Source organism: Triplophysa rosa, linkage group LG9, assembly GCF_024868665.1.
Source record: "Triplophysa rosa linkage group LG9, Trosa_1v2, whole genome shotgun sequence".
Classification (NCBI taxonomy): domain Eukaryota; kingdom Metazoa; phylum Chordata; class Actinopteri; order Cypriniformes; family Nemacheilidae; genus Triplophysa; species Triplophysa rosa.
The window spans coordinates 2275512-2288306 of NC_079898.1; the positions used below are offsets into that span (position 1 = coordinate 2275512).

The 12795-nt window shown below is 44.7% G+C and overlaps 1 protein-coding gene across 2 annotated transcripts in view; it reads right to left on the minus strand.

Annotated features, from left to right (window-relative positions):
* slit1a (slit homolog 1a (Drosophila)) overlaps window positions 1-12795 on the minus strand; it is a 111977-nt gene that overhangs the window by 72872 nt on the left and 26310 nt on the right. The window contains exons 2-4 of one of the 2 annotated variants that reach the window (XM_057342729.1): window positions 10195-10266; window positions 9314-9385; window positions 8721-8792 (exon numbers count right to left, since the gene is read on the minus strand). In XM_057342729.1, coding sequence (XP_057198712.1) covers window positions 8721-8792; window positions 9314-9385; window positions 10195-10266 — 216 coding nt within the window. The remainder of the gene's footprint in view (window positions 1-8720; window positions 8793-9313; window positions 9386-10194; window positions 10267-12795) is intronic. The other variant, XM_057342730.1, reaches the window with a different exon arrangement.

Here is a 12795-nt window from a genome sequence, read left to right on the forward strand (position 1 = left end):
TATTTCCATCCCAATCCATGAGAAGGTAAAGGCACAAAACTTCATTGTTGCGAATTATGTCAAAGCTTTATTTATTTTTTACAAAACAAAATAGAAAGCGTCAAATTTTATGTGCTTTCATAAAACGGTTAGATCCATAGACTACTCCTGTTTAATGTATTTGTTGTTTCAATTCATGGCCTCATTTTATTTGGTTGGTTTGTTTGCTCTTGGGTCCACTCGTTTGTGAATTTATAGTTCTTTACTCTTATTGTTTGTTAGCAAGTGTGTTTCTATTTCCTCGAAGCACCAACGGTGCATGAATGAAACGATAAAATACATACCTTTTTCATATACACTTGACAAATTCTTGACAAACTTTAACATGTTTAACTCTTCTTCTATGCTCTTCATTTCTTTCTTTAACTTTAATACTATCCATACCTGAGCTTTGTTTGTTTGCTATGTTTATTGTCACCTCTTTAGGCGACATGCTAAATGTTCCCTTGTCTCAAGTCACTTTTTGGACAAAAGCATCTGCTATACATCGAAATACCCCAAAACCCCAAAAGAGTAACATCTGAGTTATAGCGTTCTCCTCTGGGAACCCAAAAGCCCCTGCCGTGTCTCTGAGGATGCCCCATTTGAAGATGCTGAAACAGTAGTAGAGCACCACTTGAGTTTCCCATTTATCCGTCACTTAACCTGACAAGAGCTTTAGCACCATTGCATAATTTCAACGTGGCCCTTGGGTAGGCTGGAGACCCCTCAGATAGAGGCGAGGAAAAAATTTTGTGTCAGCTTTAAGAGCTTAAGTCACGCCTCAGCAGGACCCTGACAGCATTAAATGGATGATTTATTGAACGATTCTGTAAAATGTTGTCACAGTGGCGGGACAGCTGCATATTACTAGTCAACCTGTCTGAGAAACACGTCCTGAGAACCAATTTAGCGAAACCTCCGTTTTAATATCCTCACCGGGGCAGGTCAGCGGTTTGACAAGAAACCCAACCCCCTGCTCTCCACACAACCATTTACACCTTCAGCAACCTTCCTCTCTCCCACACCTACAATTCAGATTACTGAAGAAGATGTGAGCCAGGTCTTCAGAAAGAACAAAAGAAGGAAAGCACCAGGCCCAGACGGCGTGTCACCAGCCTGCCTAAAAATATGTGCTGACCAGCTGGCCCCCATCTTCACACAGATCTTCAACAGATCACCGGAGCTGTGCGAAGTCCCCTCATGCTTCAAACGCTCCACCATCATCCCAGTCCCAAAGAAACCCAAAATTACTGGACTTAATGACTACAGACCTGTGGCTCTAACGTCTGTGGCCATGAAATCATTTGAAAGACTGGCTTTGGCCTATCTGAAGGACATCACTGGTCCCTTACTGGACCCCCTGCAGTTTGCCTACAGAGCAAACTGGTCTGTGGATGATGCTGTCAACATGGGACTGCACTTCATCCTTCAGCATCTGGACAGACCAGGGACCTATGCGAGGATCCTGTTTGTGGACTTCAGCTCCGCTTTTAACACCATCATCACGGACACCCTTCAGAATAAACTGGCACAGCTCTCCGTCCCCACCCTGTCTGTCAGTGGATCAACAGCTTCTTGACAGACAGGCAGCAGTTAGTAAAGCTTGGTAATTCAAATGCCAACACCTGCACCATCAGCACTGGAGCTCCTCAGGGCTGTGTTCTCTCTCCACTGCTCTTCTCCCTTTACACGAATGATTGCACATCTAAAGACCCCTCTGTCAAGCTCCTGAAGTTTGCAGACGACACCACACTGATCGGCCTCATTCAGGACGGTGACGAGTCTGCTTACAGACAGGTGGTCAAGGAGCTGGCTGTCTGGTGCGAGTCTTAACAACCTGGAGCTTAACACGCTTAAAACTGTGGAGATGATCGTGGACTTCAGGAGAAAGCCCCCTGTTCTCCCCAAACTCACCATCATGAACAGCACTGTGACTGCAGTGGAGTCATTCAGATTCCTGGGCACCACAATTTCTCAGGATCTGAAGTGGGACACTCACATTGACTCTATTGTTAAAAAGGCCAAGCAGAGGCTGTACTTCCTTCGCCAGCTGAGGAAGTTCAACCTGCCACAGGAGTTGCTGAAACAGTTCTACTCTGCCATCATCGAATCCATCCTCTGCACTTCTATAACTGTCTGGTTCAGCTCAGCTACCAAATCTGATCTCAGAAGACTACGGAGGGTAATCCGGACTGCTGAGCATATCATTGGTATAACCATCCCCACTCTCCAAGAACTGTACTCATCCAGAATGAGCAAAAGGGCTGGTAAAATCACTCTGGACCCCTCACACCCAGCACACTCCCTTTTTGAACTGTTACCGTCTGGTCGACGCTACAGAGCACTGAGCACCAGAACGACCAGACACAGGAACAGTTGTCTTTGAGGCGTTCAATGAAGATAGACAGCTTCTAAACTGTGGGACGCGGCAAAACGCAACGGATGTCCAGTCTGGTGTGTACAGTAACGGCTGCGTCGGTGAATCTCTGTCAGACAGCGCATCCGTGTTACAGTTCTCTTTCGTGCTTGAATGGATAAAACCACACAAGATTATGTCAGAAAGCCCGTTTTGTCTAGCATTTTCTTAAGCACAGACTTCAAAGTGTAAAATAAAATCTTAAATGAATGCAAAGAGTTGTGAAAATGGGAGTGCGGTGACGGTCAGATCTGCGTACTGACAGGCTCTTAAAGGGGCCGCGCTCTTAAACGTGCTGCTGTGACTCCTGTCACTAATGTTAATCAAAGAACAAATAAAAGAAGAAATCAATGTGATTTTAGTAGCTTTAATGAGACGACTTGGTGTGGACGGATGCGTTGCCTGTTCAGCACTACCCTATGCAATGAGATTGTGTATAATACTTGTAGCGCGTATTAGGTAGACTAAGAAATGTATGCTGATTGCATATTGATTAGTTAAGTACTGAAAGCCTCAATTTCCTATCATGAGCTCTCAATTATACTGTTGCATGGCTATATATTAGATGTTAAAGATCAATCCAATTTAATAAGAGTCAGTTACAATACTAATATCAAAATCGTTAGGGCTTTCATAAAATTGATGTCTTTAATGTCATGGCTCTGCTTCCTTAGTCATGTTTTTCTTGGTCCTGTAGCAGAGCCATGGCAAAGCTTTTGGTTATGTGTGGAGAGAAACATATTATTGTCCTTTTGACAATAATATACGTTCTCTCCAGTGTCTTGTCATTGGCCCCATTCCTCTCGTTTCCTCGTTATCTTTCCCTGAGTGTTTAATTACCCACACCTGCCCCGTGTCGTTATCCTTTGTCTGTCTTCCCTATATAATACCCTCATGTGTCATTGTCCTGTGTCGGTCATTGCGTGTGTATGTACTACGTCGTGTATGTGAATCGTGCCAGTCGTTGTTCCTGTTTCTGTATAACCCAGTCCTGTCTTAGTAAGTGTTAGTTTAGTTTCTGTCAAAGTGTTGTCTAGTTTATTGTTTAGGTAGTCTTGGTCTTGTTGCTCGTTTTATTATTTTGTTATCTTTTCGTTCACCCCCTCGCGGGTGTTTTTGTTTCTTTGTATTTATAATAAAGTCTTGTTTGTTAACCCCTTCACTCGCCTGCCTGCATTGGGTTCTTTCATGCCACACCACTGACAGAATCGACCGAACCTCTCCAGAACCCAGCAGGCAGCGGTATGAACACTGGACGGTCCCACCTAGCTCGCCGCCTCTGTGGACTTCGCCAGGGAAGCGAGAGTGTGGACGATTATATGGAGAGGTTCTTTGATGTCGCCGAGAATGGCGTCTTTGGGGAGGAGGAGCTGGCGGTGCTGTTCAACTCCGGTCTCAGGAATCCACTCTCAAGGGCGGAGATGAGGGCGTTGAGGCCGTTGGACTTTGACGCCGTGTGGCTGTCCGCCGCAGGGCGGTCGGAGTCCACGGTCTCAACAAGTGCCCGCTACCCATCTCCGTTGGTCACGATCCCTGAGGGTGGTTCCCTGCAGATCGGGGTTGTGGGCATCGCCACGCCATCCCCCTCACTCTCGGCAGCCTCTCCACCGTCCACCAGCCTCGTGGGCAAGCAGGGGAGGCGAGCATCCTGGGGATCCACCTCCGAGGAGTCCCAGCCGGAGCCAGCCGTTCCGTATACTTCCTTCCATCACCCGACCACCAGCCGGGTGGCTAGGCGGAAGAAGAAGAGGTAACGGCGGGCAGCGTGGTCTCCAACCCGTCCGGTGCAGCCGGCATCCAGTCCGGTGCAGCCGGCATCCAGTCCGGTGCAGCCGGCATCCAGTCCGGTGCAGCAGGCTTCCAGTCCGGTGCAGCCGGCATCCAGTCCGGTGCAGCCGGCGTCCAGTCCGGTGGTCCAGCCGGCATCCAGTCCGGTGGTCCAGCCGGCGTCCAGCCCGGTGCAGCCGGCGTCCAGTCCGGTGCAGCCGGCGTCCAGTCCGGTGGTGCTGCCGGTGTCCAGTCTGGTGCAGCCGATGCCCAGTCCGGTGTCCAGTGTCGTGTCTAGTGTCGAGTCCAGTCCGGTGCAGCCGGCGATCCAGCCGGCGTCCAGTCTTGTGTCCAGTCCTGTGTCCAGTCCTGTGTCCAGACCTGTGTCTAGTCTTGTGTCCAGTCCTGTGTCCAGTCCTGTGTCTAGTCTTGTGTCCAGTCCTGTGTCCAGTCCTGTGTCTAGTCTTGTGTCCAGTCTTTTGTCTAGTCTTGTGTCCAGGCCGATGTCCAGTCTTGTGTCCAGCCCTGCGTCCAGTCTTGTGTCCAGCCCTGCGTCCAGTCTTGTGTCCAGCCGGCGTCCAGTCCGGTGATCCAGCCGGCGTCCAGTCCGGTGATCCAGCCGGCGTCCAGTCCGGTGATCCAGCCGGCGTCCAGTCCGGTGATCCAGCCGGCGTCCAGTCCGGTGTCCAGCCGGCGTCCAGTCCGGTGATCCAGCGATGCGTCCAGTCCGGTGATCCAGCTGCGTCCAGTCCGTGATCAGCGCGTCAGTCGCTCCAGTCCGGCGTCCAGTCCGGCGCCAGTGATTCCAGCCGGGCCTTCCAGCCGGCCGTCCAGCGGCGTGCCTGATCCAGCCGGCCTTCCAGCCGGCTGTCAAGCCCTGTCCAGCCGGCCTTCCAGCCGGCGTCAAGCCCTGTCCAGCCGGCCTTCCAGCCGGCGTCAAGCCCTGTCCAGCCGGCCTTCCAGCCGGCGTCAAGCCCTGTCCAGCCGGCCTTCCAGCCGGCGTCAAGCCCTGTCCAGCCGGCCTTCCAGCCGGCGTCAAGCCCTGTCCAGCCGGCCTTCCAGCCGGCGTCAAGCCCTGTCCAGCCGGCCTTCCAGCCGGCGTCAAGCCCTGTCCAGCCGGTCCCTGGGAAGACTCCCAGGGCCAAAGACTGTTCCCCCAGGACTCCCCCTAAGTCCCCCAGGACTCCGCGCCCTCGAGCGCAGCCGGGGACGGGGACTTCTCCCCACCTCCCTTTTGGACTGCCCCCTATGGGTCCTTGTTTGGCACCACCCCCCCTCCCATGTTTGTTGTTTTTGTTGGCTCACCCTAGTCCTGTTGTTGTTTTGTCTTGTCTGCCACTGATTTTGTTTTCCATGTTTTGTCTTGTCATGTCACTGTCTCAGTCTGCCCTGTCTCGTCCGTCTACCCCTTGGTGAGCACCTGGAGGTGCTCATTAAAGGGGGGGCTTCTGTCATGGCTCTGCTTCCTTAGTCATGTTTTTCTTGGTCCTGTAGCAGAGCCATGGCAAAGCTTTTGGTTATGTGTGGAGAGAAACATATTATTGTCCTTTTGACAATAATATACGTTCTCTCCAGTGTCTTGTCATTGGCCCCATTCCTCTCGTTTCCTCGTTATCTTTCCCTGAGTGTTTAATTACCCACACCTGCCCCGTGTCGTTATCCTTTGTCTGTCTTCCCTATATAATACCCTCATGTGTCATTGTCCTGTGTCGGTCATTGCGTGTGTATGTACTACGTCGTGTATGTGAATCGTGCCAGTCGTTGTTCCTGTTTCTATAACCCAGTCCTGTCTTAGTAAGTGTTAGTTTAGTTTCTGTCAAAGTGTTGTCTAGTTTATTGTTTAGGTAGTCTTGGTCTTGTTGCTCGTTTTATTATTTTGTTATCTTTTCGTTCACCCCCTCGCGGGTGTTTTTGTTTCTTTGTATTTATAATAAAGTCTTGTTTGTTAACCCCTTCACCGCCTGCCTGCATTTGGGTTCTCTTCTGCCAATCCTTGACAGTTAAAGAAATATGTTGTTTCTACATCAATTTGAAGATTAAATGTGAAATTATTAAAATGTAAAAGTATATTTTAAAATATAATTGTTGTGTGCGATTAATCGTGATTAATCACAGAAAAAATGTGTGATTAATCCGATTAATTTTTTTAATCGATTGACAGCACTAGTGGAAACATACTTGGCCAATAAAGCTCATTCTATTCTATTCTATTCTATTCTATTCTATTCTAAAGACAAACATTTAGATATCAAAAATGGACAGGTTTGAATTGCAACAAGTCATGATTCATTCAGATGGAACGCATACAAACAAAGCCTGAATTAAACTTGTATATCTAACTGTGACAGACTATTTAAAATGGCACGAGCGCCAACACACAACCTAGATAGTTAGATATATGTATAGAAAAGGACAGTTTAATCACATAAGTTCCTATTGTCAGGGACATTTCTCTGGTTAGCCTCAGATGTTAAGTTAGAGATGAGACAGAGACTTCTCACCAATGCTTTGAAGCATAGGGGTCGTAAATATCCAACAGAGAGACAAAACGTTATCAAAACTCTAAAACCAGACCCCTGGAGCCAGGTTTTTGCTATGGTCTTTTGATGATGATAGCAAAAGAAACCAGGACCAAAGGGAGTGGGGGTTGATGGCTCTTCTTTCAATGACTCCGACCATTTGGCTTATGCTAAATTCTCTACACAGGAGAGCATTACAATAGTCCAGTCTGGACAGGACAAGCGCTTGTACCAGGATTGCGTAGCATGCTCTTACAGGAAAGGTCTAATTTTCTAAATGTTGTACAGGACGAATCTACATGAACGAGTTGTGCTAGCAACATAATCCATGAAGCTTTGCTGATCATCAATTTTAAGGCTTCACTACATCAAGAATAGATGAGGGTTAAGAGATGATGTTGGGTTAGTGTGAAAGTTCTCCAGATTTCTGTGTCTCATTTCAAGAACCTGACACATCTACCCACTCACACACCATTTTCTGAATTTTTTAAAGAACAGCATAATAATGACTTTTCATCTTCTCTCAAACATTGAAATCTCAATCCAGCAACTGGTTAATATTTTACTAAGCAAATCCTGTCTATAAATAATGAAAGAAAGCGAAATTTAGATTCTCTTGTACATGCATGCAGAACCCTGTCTCTTTTCATATTTCTCGCTCTCTGGCCGTCCCACTTGTTTTGAATATTTCATGTTTCATGTGTTTTTTCTCTCTTTGACTTCCACTTCATTAAAATGGGTTTAAAGTTTCACTTTGTAAAGCACAAATTTTAAAACCTTCTTTTGCCACCTTCAGAAGGCAGAAAGCCGGACAAACAATGATCAGTCTGTATATTCCTAAACTGTCAACATACGATCGCACACCGTGACAAGTATCCATGAAGAAGACTATATCAGGGGGACTGGATTTTTTCTTTAATTCATATAACTATACTGAGCGGAAACAAGTGTATCTACACTTTTAGTAGTTCCTAGGATAGCAAAATCCACCAAAGGAGGTAGAGCTTTTTCCAACCTAGCACCTAAACTGTAGAACAGCCTTCCTGACACAGTTCGGAGCTCAGACACTCTCTCCTAATTTAAATTAGGGCTGGGGCGATATATCATGCAATTCTTCTGCTCAGTTTCCTCAATGAATTACGGTTAAATGCCGTTACATCCGAAAATGCTCATCCCGAGGTAACTAGTGATATGCCAGCTCCAGTCCGGATCCTGCCTCCCACCACGATGTCAGATGACCCAACACATGCGGAAAGATGACACCTGCCCTTGCAAGAACTTCAGATGTTGCCAGCTCCGGACTATGAAATGATTCCTATTTTTTAATAAAACATTTTTTTGAATTTGTTCTGTGTTTTATGTGTGTTTTGTAGTATTGTGTCCTTGTGTAAAGCTGCTTTGCAATGGTGTGAACTGTGAAAAGCGCTATACAAATACACGTGAATTGAACTTTTATGATGGATATTTGTTATTTTTGGAGTGGGTCAACTAGGTCTCTATTCACTTGCATTACAAAGCAAGGAACAGCCAGGATTTGGACTATTATTACTCAAAATGTGTTTGCCAGAAGACAGGAAGACATGTACACCTAGGACGGCATGAGGGTGAGTAAATTATGGCAAACATGTCATTCAAGGGTGAACCTTTAAGGGTAAATTTGTGTGCATACAGTAACAAAACATCAACATTTTCCAAAATAATTAGCATTGTCACAGACTCAAAAGGCCATTAGATATTCATTGGCTGGTCATGTTATAAAAGTGTGTTAGCTGCTTTGCTGCTGGTTTAAGACGGTCTACCAGCATGAACCATTTAGCATGTTCCAAACCAGCTAGCATGTTCCAAAAATCAGCTACCAGCTCAAGCTGGGTTTTCCAGCAGTTTAGCCATGTGAATGTCAACAGACTCTATTACACTAGGTACATTTCCCATGACTGCATCCGCTCATAGTAATGATGTGAACATCAAGCAGGAGAGGACAGAAAACGGGGACTTACAGTCTCGACAGAGCCGCATTCTTCTGAAACAGAAGTTCGGGAAACTGTTGAAGCTGGTTCCTGTTCAGACGTCTTTGAGAAAACAAGAAAAAACACAAACACATTGTGTTCTGAAGCCAATGAACTGTGTTAGGACATTCTTGTTTATAATGAGTGGATTATTTTGAAATAATTGCAGAGTATGGGACAGGCAGCATAGATCTTTACTCCAGGAGGACTGAACCTGTAAAAACTATTATTTTCGACATTTACTGTATACCTAAAAAGCATTTTTATCAGCAAATTCGTGAAACAACATAGAGCTAATGGAAATAATCAGATGGAGGAATAGTTCATTTCACTTTCATGTTGATCCAAATGGCTTTCTTTTGAAAAACACAAATGATTCATATTTGAAGAATAAACTGGCAGTGGCAGCTCTTTTTAATAAACTAGGGGTTGTCAAAGGCGTCTTGAGCAAAACACACAAAAAATGTAGAATAAGGTACTGTTAGCTTTTCTCTGTCAAAAAAAGCTTTGGGTAAACTGGATCAACTTTTATATTGCAAAAAAATGTTTCAGAAAAACTTGCGGCTCTTGCCCACAGCACTTACAGCCTCTCCAGCTCTCTCATGTCATCGAATGCGCCACGCTCTACAATTACGATCTGGTTTTCCATCAGCTGCCTGTTCAAGAATGAAAAGAAGCCATGAGAAACTGATGTTTAACTATATAACTTGTATTGTGTGGATACTGCAATGTATGGATACTGATGATGCATTTTTACCAAGAATCCAGTTGGATCCGTTACCCTAAATATTTGCAAAGAAATGCATAAGAATCATTACGCCACGTCACGACTGGACAAGCGGATACTCTCACTAACTGCATCCGTAAGCTTGGCTTTTTGTCAGGCTCACTGCCCAATCAAGCAATGCCTTTAGAGACAGTATTGGTGCACGAAGGCATCTCCTAAAAACGGATTCGGATAGGCTTCATAGGCAGTGTATTGGAATTCTATTTGATTTATAAACAGAGGGCGTGTTTACAATAACTAATCACATATTGAAAAAATATAATACAAATTTCTCGCTGTGCCCCAACCATTTCATTTTTTCTAGTCTGACCAATCACCTTCCTCACGCACAAACACGCATTGTGGGGCAAAGAAGGATACATCTGTGTTGTCTTCAAACATCGATCAGATGATGGTATCTCAGGAGACCGGAAGTAAAACAAACATTGGATTCGGACGTGCATTGAAGCCTTCCTGCCTTGGAATGCAAAGGCATTTTATCGTTCCGGGCGCAGCCAACAATATGTCCAATTAAAGTTCTCCAAGCAATTTAAAGAGAAATATCTGAGATTTTTTATGTTTTTTATATGAAACATCCATCTCTAAATGAAAGAGTAACTAATAAGGATTAACATTTTGGGAAAGGCCTAAAACCATCCTTAGTTTATTAAAATACCACTATTAAAAGATGAAACTTACAGAACCCGGAGGTACTTGAGTCCAGAAAAGTCATTTCTGTTGATGCGTGTGAGGTTGTTTCCATTCAGTTCCCTGGAAAAAAAAATCAAATTATGAGTAATGTAAATGTATCGCCTTGTCTCTGTCCAGCTAAGTATAAAACATTCATGGCATATTTGCCATTAAATAAAACTAAAGGGCTGTGAAAACTGATTATAAAACCTATTCTAAACTGCATGTACACCTCCTTACTCATGGGATTATCAATAAAAATGACACATTTGGCATTTGATCTAAATCATTTGGCAACAGTGCAGCTCATGAAATCAAACATGGGTCAGTTAATCTTCACTTCAAACACCTGAAAGACATGATAGCTGGTGGCTGCTTTACCTTGCAAAAACCCCTGTTCAAACCCCTCCTAACCCCCCATCCCCCGTACAACTTGTATTGAACTACATGCTCATAAGTATTGAACTTGTATGAGTTTTGTACTGCATTGAAATGAGTCTGATACCAATTCTGCAAATCCAACATAAACATATTTCATTTGGAACATCTCCCTCTCTCATATTCTCTCACACTTGTTATCTTTCACCGGATACACATAAGACAACAGAACGCATTAGAACCCTTTATATTTTTTATTTATTTTGTCCATACTGGATGCGGCACGGCATCACAATCCCTTTAGAACAAGCCATGTGACATGTCGCGTCACGCCAGTCGCGTCCGGTGTAGACACGGTGTCAAGAAAATAACTCTGTTTAACTTCATGTGAAGATTTCATGTGTGGTCATAATTTTCTGAAGCTCTCACTGCCACCAGTGAGTATTTCACGTATTTCACATCTGTCTTTTTTTGAGCTGGATCAGGTGTGCTTAACTACGTTTGGAGCTATACTCCGCAGGACATTGCCCCTCTAGGAACTGAGTTAGGTGGTGCGTTCCAAACAGAATATATCGTAAGGGCAGTTCAGAGTGAAAAGGGTCATGGTTGCCATAGGCTTTCTGAGGGTAAGCTGCTGGACACTTTGTTCCCCAATTTTGCCTAATGTTGGTTCCTCCTTACGGGCATGGGATGATAATGCAAAAGGGCACTTCAAGAAACCAAAATCGTTTGGTCCCCCATCCCCATCTAACCATCCAATGGTTAGAGAGTCGGACTCGTGACCAGAAGGTTGCCGGTTCGATTCCCAGGGCCGGCGGGTAACGACTGAGGTGCAAGCTTGAGCAAGGCATCTTATCCCTACTTGCTCCCCGGGCGCTGCAGCGATAGCTGCCCACTGCTCCGGGTGTATGTGTGTTCACTACTCTCTGGATGGGTTAAATGCAGAGGTCACATTTCGGGTAACCTGACTAATAGGTCACTTTCACTTCATCCATCAAAGCATTCTTTCTGGAGCGTAAACCATGGATTAAAGTGATAAAATGTCTTCTGACTGAATTTCTTATAAGGCCAAGTCATATTCCTTTAACCGACACTTTATTTAAATAGTCAAGACCAATAGTGTTTTAAGGGGAGATGTTTTAATTCGCTTTCATATTGCCAGTTCACGTATTTTAAAAGCTATTTTTAATCTATGAAAACATTATACTTACCTTGACAAATAATCAACCATCTACATAACTTCAGTGCATGTTTTTCGGGGCTTGACATTAAGCGTTTTCATGTGGTTGTCCTTCGGACAAGTACATTTGTCATTCACTTGTCCGGGTACAAAAATTACTTGTCCGAACATAAAAAAATATAACTTCATATGAAGTGTCGGTATAATTGTTTTGGATTCTGAGTGCTCAAGTTTGCTTATAAAACGGTCAGTTCTGGTCCTTGATTCTGATTGGCTGAGCCGAGTTCTAGGCTGACCGCACCACATAGCCTAAATATCATTTTATTTACTTTATTTTATGAAACCTTGCTAAGCATATGGAATAACCGTTTTATAAAAGCAATAAGCTCCGCGAAGCAGTGGGTTACAGTGCATTTTATAACAGCTACGGGGTTTTAGGCACTCCACTTCTCGTCGTGCCACAACGCCCTTAGCTGTTATAAAATGCACTGTAACCTGTCACGGATGGCAGAAGAACCCAATTGCAGGCAGGCAGTGAAGGGGTTAACAAGACTTTAATATTACAAAAAAACACGCAAAACAAAAACCCACAGTGGGGAACAAAACACGATAATGAATGGAAGAACAGAACAGGCACATAAACTGACTAAACTAAAATACAAGGACTAAACACCACACTGAACAAAACTACAAAGAACTGACAATAACTAAACTCACACAACAACCAGGAACATACAGCACTAGGCACGGTGGTAGTACACAGACAAGAACCATATACATACAATGACCGAACACAGGACAAAGAAACAAGAGGGTATATATAGGTAAGACAAACAAGGGATAATGACACGGGGCAGGTGTGGGTAATTAAACACTCAGGGGAAGATGACAAGGAAACGAGAGGAATGGGGCCAATGACAAGACACTGGAGAGAACGTATATTATTGTCAAACGGACAACAATATGTTTCTCTCCACACATAACCTAAGGACTCTGCCCCGATCCCACCACACGACTAGAATTTCATAAACAAGACGGTGGGACCGTGACAG